Genomic DNA, 20,834 nt, shown 5'->3' with positions numbered 1-20,834 from the left:
AAAGTTGAACACTGTAAGAGACATTTTAACTGTTGAAGCACAGTACAGGATGAAATACTGGCAGCTAAAGGATGCTTTCAAAACATGATCTTGTCCATGAATAGCTTTTATCATTTTAATCATTTTGTTCCTTTTTTGCTGGCTACAGGAATTTATCATCAATACACCTGATTTTGAAGCTGCAAAGTTCTGGGTTGGTAATATGGGGAAACACGCCACCCATGCAGTTGTGTATGCCCAACTGTATACTCCTGATGGACAATGCCAAGGATTACATTCCTTTATTGTACAGGTAGGATAAGAATATTGCTAATCTGTTGTCTTTCTGTGTGGGTGAGGGGTATTAAATTAAAGATCTTCTGTTAATACTGTTTCTTACGGCTGACCAGAACTTTAATGAATGCCTTCAATATTAATAGCAATTGTGAACAGTGCACCATTTTAAAATGTTCACTGTGTTTTTGTGCTGGTTGTTCAGCCAATTTTATGTCAGTTTTCTGCAACTGGAAAATGCAGAAGAGGTAAGAAGCCTGAAGATTATCACACTGCCTATACAGTTAGAAATAACCTATGCTGTATGAAGTCCTGAAAGTCTTGGACAAGGCTTAAGGTCAGGGAATATCTCGAAGATGATTGTTCAATTGAAGTTAGGTTGATTGCTGCTCTCTGCGTGCACCTGAAGGAGGTTTCAATGTTAGTTTGGTCCGTGTTAAGGCTTATTTAACGAAGTATTGTTATTAGCTTAAGTAATTTTCATTATGGGACCTATGTCCTGAATGAATGGATATGTAAGTATGAGTTATATCTAGGATTATGTGCCTGGAAAATCAGAGAGCTTTCTTTAGTATTAATGACAGAATACAAATTGGGAATATTTTCACTGTTTGAAGAGTTCAACCAAGAACTTTAATTGTCCCACAACTGAACTAATGTTTCCTTCCTCTTCTATGCAGATTCGAGATACAAAAACTCTCCTACCTATGCCAGGTGTGATGGTAGGTGACATAGGAAAGAAACTTGGGCAGAATGGTTTAGATAATGGGTAAGTCTATCTGTTTGAACAAGGAAACATTCTACATTATATCACGCATAGTGGTGCAAAATCCTGAAATCCTGTGTCAATTCTGCCTGTCCTTCTGAGATGGTGAAAGGGCTGAGGTAGCTAGTAGCTTTAATATGTTGCTATTTAAAATAAAATGAAATATCAATTTTGAAGAATCCTGAATTTCATTATTTTCTATTCCTGGAACTTTCAGTCTTTCTGTTCCACTCACTTTTTAGAGTACGAAGTGCCACTGATAACTCTGTGGATGTTACAGAGTGATTTTGTAGTCAGACTCTGCAACAGTAATACTGAAAAAAGAAAAAAAAAAAAAAAGTTACTAGCTAAAGCATGTTAGTCTATAAATCCACATGGGTGTAAGCTCTCATTTTTTTTGCACATTAATTTCCAGCCCAAAGCAGGGCTAGTAGAGGACCACAGACAAGGCTTGTTGTTAGTAAAGACATAAGATTACTGTGACCAAGTAGGTCTGGATCTCTGACACAGGTCAGAGACTCATTACCTGTCTTGTTTAAGCCATGAGGTTCCTGGACTAACCCTGTCCAGTTCAGATGAGGAGGTTAGTTACTTCTTCTGTATTCTATGTGTACAGTTGAAATAAAGAAGTTCCTGGACTTCATTTCTCAGTCATGGCATTGAGTGGCCATGTTGAGTCTCTGCTGACCAAAGGAATCTGATAGATTTGTGCATAGAAACAGAAAATTTTTAAAATTGTTTTTTAAACCCCTACATTATTTTTACAGCTCTGTTTAAAGACAAGAAATTTGAAATAATAAAGGGGGTGTTAGTGGGTGTCACTTCTTTAAGCTTGCAATTTACTTTTTTTCTGTTGATTCAGTTTGTTGTTCAGTTGTTGACCTACATAGTGTGCCATTGCAGTGTGCCATTGCCATCTGCAAAAAGCAGATATCTTAAGGTATCCTTCTTTGCAATGTAATGGTTTTGACTGTCTTTCCAGCAGGTCATAGGTGTTCTGTAGTTTTTGTCTTTACCAAAAGACAAAAACTCTTGTCTTTTGACTTTAACCTCCTAATACCCCAAATAACCTATAGTGTCAATAGTGGCTCTGACTGTGTATGTACATAATTCTTATTGATGCTCTGTAGCGTAAAGACACAGATGAAAGAAGAAAAAAAAGCATACAGCAAATGAAGTTTTATAGAGGATGGATGTGAGAAGAGGCCTGGACAAGAATTTAGGGAGGTTTAGTTGGGATTTGCCTGCATCTGCATTACAAACTTGTAGCCACCAGATGGCACAGCAACATGGGTTTGAGTATTCCGAATGTAATCCAGCTTCGTATTTCAGTAGAAATAGTCAAATTCTGCTGCTCATTCTTAATTTGCAGCATTGTTTTAAGCACAACATGAGGATGGAAAAGAAAAAAATGAAAATTTGTCATATAATCTGTATGTATGTTCATCTAATAAAGTATTAGATCCCATTATGCTGTTATTAAAAGCATTAGCCTCTACCTCATATTTTGCTAGTTTCTTGAATGTGCATATGAATTCTGGTTCTACTACCATTGACACTTAAGTAAATCAGATATATTTCCATAGAGTAACACTTAGGATAAATGGTCAGAGTGAAGATCGGAGTACAGGGAAACTGATAGAGATGTCAGATTTTGTTCCTGTACTCGAAGTTTATGATATGCCTTTTCAACATGGGTATACAGATTTAAACTCGTGAGCATATTTGTAGGGCATGGAGAAAAAAATCTAGTTTGCTTGGACATTGTAATTGATTTATGCTATGTAAGTCCAGTTGGAGGCCAGTCACTAGTGGCGTCCCCCAGGGCTCGGTGCTGGGGCCGGTCCTCTTTAATATCTTCATCGATGATCTGGACGAGGGCATCGAGTGCACCCTCAGTAAGTTCGCAGATGACACCAAGTTAGGTGCGTGTGTCGATCTGCTCGAGGGTAGGAAAGCCCTGCAGGAGGATCTGGATAGGCTGCACCGATGGGCTGAGGTCAACTGCATGAAGTTCAACAAGGCCAAGTGCCGGGTCCTGCACCTGGGGCGCAATAACCCCAAGCAGAGCTACAGACTGGGAGAGGAATGGTTGGAGAGCTGCCAGGCAGAGAAGGACCTGGGAGTGATGGTGGATAGTCAGCTGAATATGAGCCAGCAGTGTGCTCAGGTGGCCAAGAAGGCCAACGGCATCCTGGCTTGTATCAGGAACAGCGTGACCAGCAGGGCGAGGGAGGTGATCGTCCCCCTGTACTCAGCTCTGGTGAGGCCGCACCTCGAGTACTGTGTTCAGTTTTGGGCCCCTCGCTACAAGAAGGACATCGAGGTGCTTGAGCGGGTGCAGAGAAGGGCGACGAAGCTGGTGAGGGGCGTGGAGAACAAGTCCTACGAGGAGCAGCTGAGGGAGCTGGGCTTGTTCAGCCTGGAGAAGAGGAGGCTCAGGGGTGACCTTATCGCTCTTTTTAGGTACCTCAAGGGAGGCTGTAGCGAGGTGGGGGTTGGCCTGTTCTCCCACGTGCCTGGTGACAGGACGAGGGGGAATGGGCTTAAGTTGAGCCAGGGGAGTTTTAGGTTAGATGTTAGGAAGAATTTCTTCACTGAAAGGGTTGTTAGACATTGGAACAGGCTGCCCAGGGAAGTGGTGGAGTCACCATCCCTGGAAGTCTTCAAAAGACGTTTAGATGTAGAGCTTAGGGATATGGTTTAGTGGAGGGCTGTTAGCGTTAGGTTGGAGGTTGGACTCGATGACTTTGAGGTCTCTTCCAACCTAGAAATTCTGTGATTCTGTGATTCTGTGATTCTGTAAGAGAACAGAGAAGGTGATTGTAACAGTCCCTTTTGGTTTTAAAAGATTAATCTCCTCTGTCATTTGGCTGAAGTTTGACTGATACATTCTAATACAAAGTGTAATGTTTTCAGTAAGAGTTGCAGAAATAATGTGGGAATTTTTGTGGTGTGAATTCAACTGACTAACCTGCTCCTTCAGAGTCTGTCTTTCCAAATAATTCTCATAACTTCTTAACTAGAATGTCATTTAACTAGAATAACATTTAAAAAAAATCACTTCAAAGTATTTTAAATTATCTTCCTTTCTTTTTGTCATTCACAAAATTTGGTGTAATAAATACATACGTGATTAAAGATAAAAATACATTTTTTCTTACGTTAAATTTAGACTCCAAAAAATAAATCGGGCTGCCACTAGGGGATGCAAGTGCTTCAGTCTTTATTTTTATAATACAAAAATGTCCACCTGTTGCTAGTAGTCTAGCACTCTGTGAAATATGCTGTTCACTGTGGTCCCAAAATCGAAATATCAGGGGAAAAAAAACAAGCACTAAAAAAAAAACAGAAGTGTAGTTAGGATCCAGGGGCTTTTCAGTAACATGTATGGCAGGTACAGAAGTTGAGAAACGTAAAACAAGAGCTTAATTGCTGATGGCCATTTCTGTTTTTCCCCTTTGTCTTGGTTTTGTTTTGTTTTGTTTTTTGTCTACTCTGGGTAATGTAACGTTACCAAACCTTCCCATTATGCAGCGCACCTCAGTAAATGATTGCCACCAAATCAGTAGTGAAACAATTTCATATCCTGTTGTAACTAAGAGTAAACTGCTGCTTTTCCAATTCAGAAAAAGAAAACATGCCCACCTGAATTTATGTTGGAAAGAGTTTGAAAATTAGTTTTAATTGTGTTTCTTAAATAGTGCTGAACATGCCTGTCTTTATAAAACGAGCTCGGAGTTCATTCAGCTGTATCTACTGGTAGTGTGGATATGGTCTGTTGAGCAGACAAAACCTACGATAAGGGAAGAACTAGTGAAATTAAGCTATCAACAATACAGCAGACCACTGCCAAAGAGAAAGCTGTTTATTTGAACTGAATTGTTTGTAGGGGAAAAAAGGGTCTTCTGGGTGAACAGGAATTGTTAGTGGTATCTAATTTAATGATGGACTTCAGAAAACCGAAGGGTTTTTACTAGCAGTTTTAACAACCTTTCATATACAGTTAGCATGTGATCTCTGCACATACAACCTGCTGTGACATTCAATGTGTTCTGTAACAACAAAGCTAGATTCAGAGTTCTGAATGCTGAAAACTAAACACAAAACCCAAGAGGAATGGGTAAAGGGAATTTGTTGGACAGAAAAGCAGTAAGTCCTGTAAAAGAAGCCCTCCTGGAAAGAAACTGAGGGTTCTGAAAGCCCTCACTGCAATTCCTTGCATGCTAGAGATGTCATACATCATACAAATTCAAGTCCTTTGTATTATGTCATTTAAATGTTTAGCTAATTTATTTATTGATAGCTGTAGCAGTAGCAGAATGTTAATGAATTACTGGCAGTGAAACTGAAATACTAACAAACACACAATAAATTAAGATTCTGCTACTGCTGATGTGAAGTGTAGACCAAATGAAAGCCTAGTCCTTCAAAGGATTTTTGTCTCCCAGAATTTATGCCTTTAAATCTTAGATTTCCCAATGTTTGCAGTTATTTCACTTGGAAGGTTGGAGCTGAAGTTCATTTTGGAGCCTAAGTAGTCTCTTGGAGCTTCATTTTACAATCCAGAGCAGTAGTTGCTGAAGATAAGTTGCACACTATGGTCCTTTGGTTGTTTGTTTCTACTCCCACACTGCCTTTTTCATTGTGCTGGGACAAACATTTGTGCTGTGCAGTGGACTCAGCTAGGGAACAGGAACTGTCTGAAAACTAATCTCACCAAAAAAAAAAAAAAAAAGTCTATTTTCAAGCAGATGATTTGTCAGGTCTGGTTCACTGCAAGGCCACAGTAGAGGCTGTTCCGGTACAGGGAAAGTGACAGTATAGGGATGTAAATAAGAAAGCAAGCATAGAGATCAGTTGTGCTTCTCTAGAAATAACAAGCTCATGCCTGTTTGAGGTTTTTATTGTCCTTGAGCCACTGACCAGAGCCACAAACAAGTGTCTGAAGAGAACAGATGAAGCAGCTATAAAATACAAATAATAGTTAAAATACCTGTACGTGAACTTAAGTTACCTGAATACACTACCGTCAGTCCTTGTGAGGAATATTTTGTAAGACATGTCTTGTATATTTGCAATTTAAGTCAAAACAGTGATTTTGCAGTGGTTTCACTGATATTTCCCTGTTTCACTCTCTCCACTTAGTTTCTACAGTCAAGGTGAGACGTATGGATACATATAATGCAGCATACATGGCTAAGATGTGGTCACATCGCTAAAAAGCTAAATGCATTATCCCCTTCTCATTTTTATCACTTGCAAGTACACAACAACAGCGTAGCCACAGCTAGTTTAGCCACGATAGCCAATAAGACATATTGTGATGCCTGTCATAATGACAGGCACTGATGGTACTAACGGGGAAAGGCAGATTCAGATCTGATCACAAAGTTGTTTTATCACCTGCAGAAACTGGGCCTCACATCTGTAGTGTATTTCAGACAGCCTTTTTTTTTTTCTTTTTCCTTAGCGGAGCTTTGTCTGCTCTTGACTTTTGCAGGGGTCTAACCATCCGGAACTCCTTGAACTCCTTGCCTGACTGGCACTTAACTTATAAGAACTGTAGGGTGACTGGATTTTTGTGTCTCCATGGAGTCCATTAAGATAGGATTAGGAGGCCTCTGTTGTTTTACTACTGTTGTTGAATGTTTCTTCTACAGACCTGCATTCTTAGATTAGTTTTGTTCTTAGAAACTGGAGCTAAAATACCGCGTTTCAGTTTTCCCCAGCCTCACTGTAACTCTTCTCAACTTTAACCTTTCTGTGAGTTTCAGTCTGGAATATGCGGCTGTTTTCTTTCTCTTCCACAAGTTTTTCACCAAACCTCTTAAATGTTATTCTTCCGAAGGTTTACTGTGTCTCATAAACAGCCGTGAGATCACTTGACTTGCAGTTTTTCAATACCATTCACCTGCTTTCTGTTTCTGGCTAAAAGGATTGACAGAACTGTCACTGCACCATCTCTAACAGAGTCAGTAATAAAAGCTGGCAGGACAGGCATTTTTGTGGGTCTGAAATTCACTAAAGCATATTTGAGCTATTTGTACCATAGGTAATAGCTTATTAATTTAGTACTGGCAAAAGGAGCTCGTGGCTTTTCCAGCTGCTCTTTTTTTTTTTTTTTTTTTTTTTTTTTTTTTTTTTTTTTTAATCAGCATTACTGCACACCAGATGAATTACTTTTGCATGATTTAAAGTCAGTAAGATTAACTTTACTTGAAATGTTCCCTAAACCACCGGCCAAAGAACCCAAACAAAAATGTTACTATTGGAATAGTGCTTCACTCAGCTCAGCTAATCTTGGTAGAAGAAATCTATGAAATACAGTTGTCTTACCTGTGTACTAGATTCTGTAAAATTCCACATTTCTTTAGAGCTCTGTGAAACATATTTAAAGTGGCAGCTATCTGTCTCTTTTGCAGAGAGGTCTTAATCTCAGACACACTAATTGCTGTGCAGAAGAGTCCCTAATTAGGGTAGCTTTCAAACCTATGGTCTTGTCATCACCATGTGAAACACAGACATTTTCCAAATTTGCTGGTACTTGATATCCCCATGGCTGTATATACAGTTCCATTATTGTAAGATATTTCTACTTCTCTTCAATTATTTGAAGAGATTTTCTCCTAAATGCGTTGACAGATGTGGTCCATGTCTATTCACTGTGCTTCCTAGGCTAATAACCATTAGAAATGTGATCGTTGACTTCATTAAAGCTTACTATTTATTTTTAATACGTTCCGATATCAAGTTCAAATTGGCCAGCATGTCTAATAATTTCAAATAGCAAAATTCTTGGAGAGGGAGCATAACAGCAGTTGGCAGTCATTTCATAACGTCGGCTAACTCCCAGATCCTATAAGGTTCTGCTTTTATTTTCAACATTGGTGCTTATAGGCAATATATCATATTTCTTAATGCACGGGAGCTTTCTGTGGGTTTTTTAATTGCTAATTCTATCTCTCTCCTTGGCTTCCTAAAGTTTTTGCCATTTTACATGCCTCTGTTTTGATAGCAGCTTACAGAAAAAGAAGGAAATAAAGTATCTTTAATGGCCAATATCAAGGAAAGAAATCCGAACTTCTAAAACCTGTCTCAGTGTGCATTATTTGAATCAATTTTCATAATAAGAAAATAGGTTGTTACATAATGAGTAGAAATTTAGTGTTCTTGTTCACTAGCTATGAAGAATAGTGATTATAAGAAGGTATACTTTTTTAATCAAAATAATTCTAGGTAACACTTTATAACGTGCAGACCTACCTACCTTACACTTGTGGCTGACAGATTATAACAAAACTTTCTACAAGGTTTTCTCTTTCCATAAAGACTTATTCTACGTTTAGGTTTTTAGGTTTATATTACAGTTGAAGAAATGGAGTTAAACTGTTCAGGTTATTTTGCTAGCTGTTTTGTTTGACACACAATGTGTTCAATGTAAGTAAACTTGCATTTCCTAAAAACAGGTTATTATTATATGGAAGATGTGTATGTTAGTAGATACAGAGCTTCAAGCACACATCAATATAATGACTTTCTACAATTGCACGGCATTGTTGAATGAATTGAACTAATCACTACAGTGTAAAACTCTAAAAGACAATTTGTCATCTTCATCATTAATGCTACTATGAATCTTGCCATCATCATACACAGGTCTAAACCTACTCCAGATGTATATTTGCAAATAGAAGTCCCAAGAGTTGGAGCCTTTTGAAATTTCTTTGTATCATGTCTTTGTTAAGTCAACTTTTCCTCTAACCTGGCTCACGAGTCCAGTTTTTATCACCATTCAGTAGCTTTTCTAAATGATGTTTCATTGCATTCTTCCATGCATCTTTTCCTGCTTGGGAGGGATTCTTTAGAAAAATCTACAAGGCTTCCTTTCATCACTCAAATTCTTCCTTAAAGTTTTCATTTGTTCTAATGGCATGTAAGAAATGGTTATGATTAAGAAATGATTAGCTACTGTGACTGGCTGATACATCAAGCAAGTATTCTGTAGCAGATAGTGTCTGCCTCACAGTTTGAACTATATACGTAGCTTCTTGCTGCGCGCTTTGGTTGTAAGGTCAAAGGAGAAGGCACCTCCTAGTTCTGTGGATGTACAGCTAGCTAAGCAGAGTGCTAAACTAGGGATCTAGTCCTTGCTACACACACTGTCTTGTAATTAAAGTAATAATTTTTAAAAAGTTCAAATTCTATCTAGTGTGCATGCTATTGCTTAAAAATAATAGAGTTGCTATACTTTCTTAGATGTGATTAATTTTATTTGGTGTACAGGGAGCAGGGAACACGAATTTAGCCAAAATATCTTTTTGGAATTAGATTTTTTTATTTTCAGTGATAAGAAGAAATATTAACAAAGATGTATATGAGATCTTTGGAAATTCTGAATTTGGTCCTATTATGTAGTGTTGTCTCACTGAAACTCGCACTTAATAAAGCACATGTATAAGGCCAGTAAGCAGCTGGTTCTTGGTTAGGATAGCCTGCTTTTCTCTGTGGCTAAGTTTGAAAATAGCCTGTATCTCTAAGGCTGAATAAATTCAGTATGCAGATATGTTTCCTTGGAAACAACTCGTAATTTTAAAGCACATGCAGCAATGCAGCCCTTATGTAATTTATTAATGTGAAAGACCTGGCTCTCAGGGGCCTTATTAAGTAGATCAGCCTGTATTGGCAGGCAAAAGGAATTTGCTTTGATTACAAATGCAGCTTTTCAAGTGCTATTAGATACTGAGATATTTGTGAGTGGAGCAGATATTACCCCTATCGAGCCAAGTTGTACTGCCCATTTTGGTGAAACAGTTCATACACTTTCTTCCTGAAGAATATGAATATTTAGGACAGTCTGCCTATTCTAACAGCTTCCTTCTTTATTGCTGCTAGGATGCCACAATTTAGAAAAGACAATGTCACTCATCCCTTCTTAAGATGCCACATTCCAGGGAATAGAAGTCCTAGTCTGAGTTCAAGCAAAGGAAGGTTCTCCTTTCTGTTCCTTCTTAGTGCACTAATTCAGCTGTGTACTCATTTGTATTACAGAAACATGGAAGACCCTCACGGATCTGTATTGTAGACTCACACAAATAGCTTCCCCCTTTTCAAAAGCACTACCTTCTCTAGACTGCAATGAGCAACCCCTCAGTAAGCCAATAAGACATTTGGTTCAGCAGAATTAACAGTGTCAAGGAATTCTTTGGAGTCAGAATGGCCCAGCCTGGTTTTAGCAGCAGAGAGAGTTGAATTTTTCATCTTCCCAAGCTTTTTGATAACTGAGTCACCAAGCTAACTCACTTTCCTAAGTTCATGCAGACTGAGACGTTTATACTCTGTCGCTGAAAGCGTCTATCACACAGACTCTGTATAAGGTCTCTGATAAGTAACTACCCAGAAGACTGTCCCTGTCCTCAAAGAGAATAAATTGCTCTTCCTTCTGTTTGGTTGTTTTTTTTTTTTTTTTTTTTTTTTTTTAAACTTATTTTCTTATGGAGTTGCTCAAAGGGTCCCTTGAGGGTTTGTTTTTTAACCATCACCTTAATTTTTAAAAAACAAATTGAAGAGTGACAGCAAATAATTTCCCATATTGAATTTCCTCTACTGGCCTGAGTATGAATACATACTATCCAAAAATTACCTACCTGTCTTGATGGGTTTACTGATATGCATGCTGTGACCTTTTTCTGAAATGTAGACACCCTAAACTATGTCAAGATAGATTTTACATTACTTGTGTATTTGTTTGACTAGGTTTGCCATGTTTCACAATGTCAGGATACCTAAAGAAAACATCCTGAATATAGCTGGAGACGTCACAGCTGAGGGGAAATACTCCAGTTCTTTCAAGGTATGAATCAAAGTTTTGTTTCATTAATATGTAAATATACAAAGCCACAAGTAGGTTATGAGATAAAGCATGAGCATCATATGTTGGTAAGCACTAGTACCTAAATGATTGTTGACACAGTGTCGCATGAATGCTGATTTTCTAATTGTCTTTCAGTGATGTCTAAATTCACCTTATTGATTTTACTGACTTCTTGCTTTTTGAGGTACCACAGCAGTCCCAAAGTAGTTTAAAGAAACTGCTTTGGATCTTTTCCAAACACCTTAACTGACTGTGTCAGTAAATAAAATTGTCCAGCCCTCTGGGCTTCTGATCATGCTCCAGAGTTGTATTTTTATGGGGTAGGCAAATGAAATGTTAGCTCCTCCATTTACTCTGTGCCGTTTATCCATTTAGGATGTTAAAGAGCGTTTTAGCGCATCTCTTGGATCTTTGTCCATCGGCAGAATTCTGATCACAGCAGTTTCTGCAACCAATTTAAAGCTTGCCTTATCAATAGCCATTCGCTTCTCAGCAACTCGCCATCAGTTTGGACCAACTGATGAAGAGGAAATACCTGTTCTTGAATACCAAACACAGGTAAAAACTTCAGACTTTGCATCTATAGACTTTTATGTAATGACACTCAGATTCAAAGCTACTGCAAATCAAAATAGTGACACCGAAGTTAATGAAATTAAAATTGTCTTTTTCATCTGAAGTGTAGATGCAGTGTAGCTTTGGGTGTTCATTGCAGCTTAAGACTTCTTACCCATTCTCTTGGCATGATCAGACTTTTGAGATAAGTTCTTGGACAAGCAAAAGAAAAAAAATATTTATGTCTCTCCAAAGTACCTAGAACCATATGTCTTCTAAAATAGTAACCTTTTCAGAGAAAGGCTGTCTTCTATGTGCACAAAAAAGTACTGATGAAGAAACTAGAATTAAAAAATGTCAGTGCATGTTTTGCTACTATCTTCATTTTCTCTTTTTTAGACCTTATTATTTAAAAGTACACAAATCAATGACAATCATTGTAGCGAACATCCAGCCAGCACTGATTTTAAGACGAATACAGCCAACCTTTTTTTCCACAGAATATGCAAATGAAAAACACTTTTTGGTCTGAAAAAGGTAAAATGGGTAGTAATGGTAAACTAGAAAAGAGTGAGAAAACTCAGATCAGCTGGATGAGAAAGGTTGTTAGGTAAGAAGTGCTAGAGTAACCAACCCACCCATTCTGTCCTTGCAAAGTAGGTGCCTTTTTTCCAGGCTTGCAACTTTTTAAGTTTTCATGCATTTCAACAAACTCTAGCAAAAGCTGCCTTCTTTCCACCTCATCTAAATAAACCTGGTTCTACTTCCCACTACTTTGTGAACCTCTATTTTGCTCGACTTCAGCTTATTCTGTAGGTTTTGCTTCCTGAACCTTTATTCCCTTTTTTCTCTACTACAAAAGCTTCTTTAAGCAGTTTCCCTTCTCCTTCATGGGCTTCCATCTGATTTGCATATAAAGATGCTTTTTTTTCTTCTTTCCAGCCCTGTTTTTTTCTATTTTTCACAAAGTGCAAAGAGCACTACTAACTTAGGTTCTTTAATGAACAAGCAAGTGAAACAGTTATACCCTCTGCCATGGTGGTGGACCACGGTATGCCAGACATTGTGTAAACACAGAGCAAAAAATGTCGTTGGTCCCCAAAGCTGCAGTGAACTTCTGCACTGGGTTAACAGGATGTAGGATGTTGATCACAAATTCACAAAATCCATGGACTGGAATAATATAAATGACTTATTCACAGAATAGTTATATTTAATTATGTTTATAAATTATTATTGCTAAGTTCTCTTCACCATAACTTCACACACATCTCCAGTTTAAAAAAGGTAAAAAGGAATGTTGTTTCCCAAATGATATTTTTTATATATATAATTACAAAGTATATATGTTTATCAGTTTGCAATCAAATCTATTTAATTTTTATTCTAGCAATGGCGTCTTCTTCCTTATTTGGCTGCTGCATATGTCTTAGATTATTTCTCCAAATCACTGTTTGAGAACTTCGTTGAATTTTTTGCAGGCTTATTGACAAAGCAAAGGAGTCAGAGGCAGGTGAGATATCTACACATTTCCTCTTAGCTGTGTTCTTACTTCAACAAACTGGAATTTGTTAAGTGAAGGACCTACTTAGAAGTAGGCTGTCTTATGATCAAGAATGATAGAGCAATGTCTCAGAAATATGGATGAATAAGGAAAAGCCCCCAGATGAGTTTTAATGGAGTGGTTAAAGTTTTATTGGTTTCACTGGGATTTAAGACTATGTCCCCTTGCAAATTGTTTATCATAAGTATATGATGATGTAAATTCAGTTTATGACTGTTATAAAAATGATATTGCAGGGGTCATATATCAAGCACTTTCCAAAATGGTACTATTCGTAATTACTGCACAAACCATGCAAGTCTAGCTTGAGTTTGCAATTCATACTCATGCATTAGGAAATATGCTTTTGGAGAAAAACGTTAATATTTTTGAGTTTTAATGCTGAATTTCTCAACTACTCATAGACAATCAGAAGTTACCCCTTTATAAAGTAGTTTGATCTATCAATCAGTCTCTGCACGGACTGATTCTCAGCCAAAGTGCAGTATGTTTTTTTATAGCATATAAATTATATATATATGTGTGTGTGTGTGTGTGTATTTAAATCTTGACATTTTTTACTGTAAGGGCCTACACAGTGGCTACACGTTGCTCAGATCTCACTTAAACATTCATTTTTTTTTCCAGCTAAAATAAAGCCTGTGATAGATTTCTGTACTAGTGGCTGGGTATTGTAATTTATCCTCTTTGCACAAACCACAGAAGAGTCTGATTGATTATTTGATCTGTTATTTTATCTCTAGAGGTCTCCAGTGCAGTCACTAATCCTAGATAAAACTCAGATTGTAACAAAAAAATCTGCCTGTTGACAGTGTTAAGAATGTAATCCTTATGAACTTCTTTTGTAGTATGGGAGATCTGAAGGAAAAAAAAGAGAAAAGAAAAAAATGTTATTTGCTTTCAAACAATTTGGGTGGTATTAACCCAACACCTCTAGAAAATCTATGTAGTATGAAGGTTCCAAGCACACTTTCAAAGGAAGGCCAACAACATTAGTGTCAATGCAGTAAAAAGCAGTAAATAATATAAATATCCCTTTTCTGACTCAGGAGAGAGGGATTGCTTATGTCAAAGAGGAGAAAGAAGCTTTCTCTGGATGTACCACCTTCAACAACCTTCCTCCATCTTTGGGAGGAATAGATCGGCAGTCAGTGAGCTATCCCGTGCAATGCCATTTCATCTGGCACAACTGAGCCATGTATCTATTACCTGGCACAAAATTTTCCAGTTCCATGTAAGAATGCTAGTATCTAGCAAGTTTTTTATGGCAGTTTTTTTTTTCCTTTTTTTTTGGGGGGGGGGAGGGGTTTCAAAAAAAAAAAAAAAAAGATTCTGCGCTTACATAGATCTCAGAAATTTGTATGTATGTATTTCAGGTTATTCTTTTTCTTTTTTTCTTATTTAAAATCAGTACACTTAGCTGTGGCTTTTATTGGTCAGAAGCCTACTTTGCGTGAAAATTATTACTAACTTGTAGCTTGTTTTTACAAGGCTGATTTGGGACGTGAGATTCATGCCTTATGTGCTGCCAGCAAACCACTGTCTTCTTGGACTGCTCAGCAGGCAGCCCAGGAGTGTCGAGAAGCTTGTGGAGGGCATGGTTACCTTGCAAGTAAGTCACAAACTATTGCATGCACTAATAAGAAATAAAATGATTATGTTCACGTGTATTTTGACTGTTACATCATGGTATCCGAATTTTAGGAAGGTATCCGAATTTTAGAAAGGGATTTTTCCTCACATCCATATTTTAAAATTTTATTCCTAATACCACATTAAAAGAACTAAACCTGTGCAGTATCTGCAGCAGCACTTGGACAAAATAAGACTTTCTTTTTCAGTCTCAATTCCAGAAGTAAAGATGCAGATTTTATAGAGGAAAGGTCTTCTTCTAAGTTGAATGCCACACTTCTCTAAAGTCTTCACAGTATACATTTTCACAAGCTAACAAGTGAACTTTCAAGCTCACATGTTTGTAAGAATACCCATATATACAGGAACAGACAACTCTTACATTTTGTTACAGTATAATTATTTAATCCGTTTTAGCTTCCTTTTGGTGCATTGCAATATATTAACGTGTTCACTTGTTCTTTTTAAGTGAATCGTCTGGGTGAAATCCGAAATGACAATGATCCAAACTGCACATATGAGGGAGATAACAATGTCCTGCTTCAGCAAACCAGCAACTACTTAATGAGCTGGATGAATTGCATAAGAGGTAATTTTTTTTATTGTGGCATCATGTGTTGGACCCAGCAGTGAGTAGGTAATGGAATTAGGAGGTGATTTCATACTGAAAGCAACTGATAGTCATTTAATTATTTTGTAGAGCATAAATAATGTGCTACAGACTCCATCATATGATACATTCACAAATACACAGATACTTGCTGCAAGAAATATACTTTTTCCTGTGTCTTGCAGTAGCTAACTAGATGTTTTGCCATTCTTAATCATGTTATGCAGTATTTTACTCCCTGTGAAGTGCAGGTTAGTTCAATGGAACTACTCCTAAAATCACTGTAAGTCTGCATATGCTCTGTTCATTATACTTAAAACAGTTCATACCACCTAACTTGGTTGCAGTCTTCATCGGTACATGTTGTAGTTCTTCAGATCAATGATTTTGTTTCAGTTTTCTAGCAGTAATTTTCACCAGCTGGAAAACACAGCAATAGGAGTTGAATCTTATGGGACTTATACACAGTGATGTAATTTTTTTCAGTACTTGTCAGCCATCTCATTTGGCTGGACTAGGCCATAATAAAATAAATATTATGTCCTAATTGCATCTGGCCTTTCAAGGGTATGCATGGCTTTGTAATAGGTTTTTAGTTCCAAAGAGTCTAATTTATTTTCTCATAAATCAGTTTTATTGTCTTTGGTATTTCAGATAAAGTGCCTTTCGAATCCCCTCTTGGAACAATAAACTTTTTGCAAGACTACCATCACATCCTTGGCAGGAAATTCACTGCCGTTAGTGTTGAAGATTGCATGGACTCCTCAGGTAGCCTTTTGTTGTTGTTAAATTCTAAACTCTAGAATCTTAAATTCTTTCCAGATCTAGAGATTGGAGATTCACTTTCTGCTATTTATTACATATTTTTCTACATTGCTATATGCTGACTTTCTTTGTATTACATGCATTTCAGTTTTCATTTCAAAATAATGCTTTTTTATCCCCAGCCTCAATTTTAGAATCAAAGATAGCATCAGCTGTTTTTCTTCCATTTTTGTTCTTCTAAAATATAATTTCTAATCTATTTTTTTTGCCACTACATGATTGTTTTCAAGTGAAACTGTTGTGAGGGACATTGATCGTTACTACCTTGGAATTTTAAAATTTCTTATTTTAGGAAAGCATACACATGATTTAGAAATGTTTTGGGAAGTTTTCTAAGTGTGTGCACTCTTGACAATTGCTTCTGGTTGCATGGAGAAAAAAGAGTAACGGTGAAAGAAAACTCCCTACAATTTTTCTGGCTTACTGTACTATAATCGAGTATGACATGACATGCCGTTCCCACTTCTGTATCACTGTGAGCCTAGAATGGCCCTTAGAGGCAAAAATTAACAGAGAAATGAAGAGATAATGAGATAGTGACAAGGAAATGAGCAAAAGTGGATTTGTGAAACTGAGAACATACTAGATGAAGAAACTCCAGTCTTAATGCATAAGGGACAATAATATTAATTCTGAATGCAATAACCATTTCAGTGCTCAAATAATTGCAAAAAAAACTCCGCTTTAGATAGGGATGCAAAGTAGTAATATGATACCATAATAGATTTGGGGAAAATATGAAGAAACTCAAAATATATAAGGAAAAGATTAACTCAGAATGACTGCATGCTTTCTTCTTTGTTGTATGTCTCCAGCTTGTGAAATCCAACAGAGCACAAACTGATACCTTAAAATATTTTCTCTTGTGTTTCCTACTGGACCAGATTACAGTTTAAAAAATATATGAATCTGTTGATTGTTGCATTCCGCTAGAAACTGGGATTTTAAAACAGGTACATAGGTTTAGGCAGCATGTCAACCCTCATCATTACCTAGATAATATCCTACATAAAATCTTCAGCTAACACACAAGCTATCAAGATTTATTAAAAGGACTTTATGCTGATGTACTTGTCCCCTTACTAGTTCCAGGCTGCTGTAAAAAATGTAGCACAAGCATACGAAATAGTTCATTCACATGCAATTACATTTGGCCACCTTTGCAGTGTTAGAAATCATGTGTTTTGCAAGCATGTAACATCATACCTGCAAATGGAGTGGGCCCACAGATTGTGTGTGTTCTTCTGTTCTTTTATTTTCAGAAGAGAATGAGTATCTTATAGACCTAGGTCTTAATATGGAAGAGAGTATAACAAGGTAAAAAAAATGATCAAATCAGAAAATGCATCTAAATTGAGCTGTGGACATATCTTGTCTTTTAGCTTAGGCACAGTTGGAACTAGTACATGGTCAGGTACAGTAGGTCTTCGCTGTATCATTTTAATTTATTTTACCCAACATTTATTTACTGCAGCTACGATAATGGGCAAAGTGTCATGTTAATGGATTGATTAACATCTTCACTTTTCATCTTAGGTAAAAAAAACAAAAAAAAAAAAAAAATGCACTGAGACTGCAGTAGAATCTGCATGTGACTTCTCTTTTCCACAGTTCCTTTAGCAGCATATAAGTGGCTGGTTTGCTACCTGCTCCGAGAAAGTGACCTAAAGCTGAAGAAGGAGAAGCAGTCAGGGCAGAGTGATTTTGAGGCAAAAAACAACTGTCAGGTAATGCTTATTCAGCTTTCCTATTTTGTTTACTTATTTTCATCCAAGTTTGCCAGATCCTTTTAGTTTTATCTTCTTGCGTCAGGAAGTACAATTTCCTTAAGCAAAAAGCAGCAAGTTATATAACTTATAATATGTAATTCCTGTCCATATGAATCGTATTGAACATGATAGAAGGAGGACAGTTATGATCAGCAGAAGTCTTCCAAGATATATTTCCTTTCAGAAAAGTTGCAGGCATGTGCTGGATGGTGTGTATAAGTTTATCACAACTTCTGAAAACCAAATCTGCTACTACTAAATCTACTGCGGCATCTGATTATTACATCTCCATCTGCTCTTGTGGCCAAATACATACTGTAGGAAAGAATCTTGCTCTGGCAGATAGGTAGACTAGATGACCTAATAGGTCTTTTCCATCTCCAGTTTCTGTAGTGCAAAGCACTCATGAAAGATACCAGACTGAAAGCATTGGAACCTGAAAAGGAAACGTTGACAATCTACAAATAGCAGATCCACTCTCTCACCAGAAAGTTCTAACAGCTAGTAATGGCTTAACTCCAAATTTTGGTTTATATCCCCAAGCTCCCCAAATTCTTCTGGTACCTTCATGAGAAACTGGCTTGTATCCAAGAAAATAAGACTTGTCATTTGTCACCGAGGAAAGAGATCTGTTCCCTGAAGATGGGCAATGTGGTTTACCTTATCTGCAAAGCTCGTTAAAAAGCAGCAGGAAGGAAAATTCAACTCTTCACCTAGAAAGATCCAGTCTGGCTTCAACAAGGGATAATCTATGTAAAACCACTGGTAGAGGAGAGGAAACCTTTCCTGCTTTTACCCTAGAAGCAGTCTATTAGAGGTGTCCTTCAGGGTGAAATTCAGAATGAGAATTGCCCTACAGCTGAATGCAAGATAAGTTTCAGAAATTTAAGTCTGATTGCTTGTCAGTTGGCCAGCTCCTGGGAGGCTTGTGCCAGGGCCAGAGAGGATGGTTTGCACAGTGGTATGAAGATTACTCACCTCACTTCTCTTCAGTGTGCTAAAATTTAAAGAAATTTAGGCACACAGCTGCTTTTGAGATAGGCTTTGATATACCTCAGGTCATTAGGTTTTCTTTTCTCCCTACAATTCATCTTCAGAACAGAGGGATTTCTTATTTTAAATGACATGCCTCAAAACCATCTGAAAATGATTTACAGGGTGCGCTTTAATGCATATTTGATTTAAAACTTTCTGGGCATGAAGAAACACTTCTCTGTCAGCCCACTGACTGACTAATATATAGTATTTTTTCTTGCTATGGGAAATCTGGAAGAGATTCCTAACTTAGGTCCCGAGGCAGAAAGGAGAAAGTACTTTATATTACTTGTCTATGATGTTTCACACTGGTTGGAAGTTTACCAACTTCAGGAAGCAAGAAGGTCCATTTCTTTTCAGCCAGGAGCTTGATAGAAACAATACAGAATTGCAAGGAAAGGTAAAGAAGGAAATAGAATTTGTAGGAGAGAAGAATAGGGAATTAATTGTTAGTGTTGCATTTGGGATATTGAAACCTGTTTCATTCTGACTAGAGAACTGACATTTCAATATTCTGATATTAAAAAGTCTGTCTATTAAGGGGGAAGTCATCCCTAAACCTGCAGGTAATAGCAATTTTGCAATTTATACTTGTATCCGAGCTTGGTCATAAGTATGCCACTATACAGTTACCAATAGAGATACAGTGATCTTTGGAATATGCCCGTTTTTAATGCTACAATTGATTTAAAAGCAAAGATGATAAAATTATTTTTTAAAAAAGGAAAACTAATCAATTCTAAATGAAACAAATTGAACAAATGGGCTAAAAGCAAACATCAGTTTACAAATCAGCCACTATATTCTATTTTCTATATATTCCTGTTCTGTTCAACTAAAATGTTTTCAGTCAGCAGTCTGAGGACAGGACATACATGCACCATCATACAACAAAGGTGAAGTACAAAAAAGTGGACAAGCCTTTCTGTATGAGTACAATCACTTAAAGTTTCATATTCCATAATAACAGTGATTAGTAAGTGGTCACTTTTGCCTTTCTGATCTCATAGTTGGCAGGGATTCGTTGGGTAGTTCTTTCAAAGCATGTTGCACTGAATAGACTCATGCTAACATGATCAGATTTTATTATTTGAATGGACTGTAGTAAGTTTTCAGTAGGTTACTGAACACCTTTGACATTTTTATCCTTGTTATAAAATTCTGCATAATATTAAATAAATATAAACCATCCTTTACAATTTTAGAGTTAAATGGGTTTATTAATGACCCTGAAGTTAGCAGTCCTAATTTTGCTTGGTCTTCTCTCTAATGTAAATACTTGCTCCCATACGGTCTGGGTGCAACATGCACTGCCAAGTCAGTTTATATTTTAGGCATACAATCTTTGCTCCCTTTAGATTGGCATGAGACTACTCAAACTGGAACACAGTGGAAAATTAGGGTATTATTTCTAAAGGGGATTTTCATGCAGTCTTTTATATAAAACCTTTGCAAATAAATTGTAGAGTTTTTTCTTCTAGAGTTTTGTCTTAGACTTTCTTTTATCTCAAGCTGCAACAGCAGATCTAAACCAACAATTCTCCACTGACACCACCACAGCAATGCCATTTTGCAGCAGCTGAGGATTGTTTCCTTGTATTTCATTACTCAATATCCTTCTCTTCTCTTTCCTAAGGTGTACTACTGTCGGTCACTAGCCATTGCTTTTATTGAACAAACAGTCTTACAAAGATACCATGACTACACTCATGATCCCAACATACCATCTGCTCTGCAGACAGTGCTTAAGAATCTCAGTGCTCTGTATGGACTCTGGTCTTTAAGTAAACATCTGGCTGTGCTCTACCAAGGTGAGATCAGCTCCCTGACTACATATTATGCATGTCACTTTATAAAAGCCCTAACCTAAAGATTAGGGATTTTTTTCCTAAGTTGTATTTTAGCAGGGGGAGGGACCCCATGATTACAGC

At 37.2% G+C, this 20,834-nt stretch overlaps 1 protein-coding gene across 3 annotated transcripts in view; it reads left to right on the top strand.

Moving 5' to 3' along the window:
• The window catches only part of ACOX3 (acyl-CoA oxidase 3, pristanoyl), a 36,257-nt gene that overhangs the window by 8,676 nt on the left and 6,747 nt on the right, over positions 1-20,834 (top strand). For all 3 annotated transcript variants that reach the window (XM_084285516.1, XM_084285517.1, XM_084285515.1), the window contains exons 6-15: positions 149-292; positions 954-1,042; positions 10,796-10,892; positions 11,289-11,471; positions 12,859-12,981; positions 14,524-14,644; positions 15,134-15,253; positions 15,929-16,042; positions 17,711-17,826; positions 20,540-20,714. In XM_084285516.1, coding sequence (XP_084141642.1) covers positions 149-292; positions 954-1,042; positions 10,796-10,892; positions 11,289-11,471; positions 12,859-12,981; positions 14,524-14,644; positions 15,134-15,253; positions 15,929-16,042; positions 17,711-17,826; positions 20,540-20,714 — 1,282 coding nt within the window. The remainder of the gene's footprint in view (positions 1-148; positions 293-953; positions 1,043-10,795; positions 10,893-11,288; positions 11,472-12,858; positions 12,982-14,523; positions 14,645-15,133; positions 15,254-15,928; positions 16,043-17,710; positions 17,827-20,539; positions 20,715-20,834) is intronic.

This window comes from Netta rufina, assembly GCF_964035555.1.
Source record: "Netta rufina genome assembly, chromosome: 4".
NCBI classification, from domain to species: Eukaryota; Metazoa; Chordata; class Aves; order Anseriformes; family Anatidae; genus Netta; species Netta rufina.
Note: the sequence above shows the minus strand (reverse complement) of the source record. Positions and strands in the feature narration are given on the sequence as shown.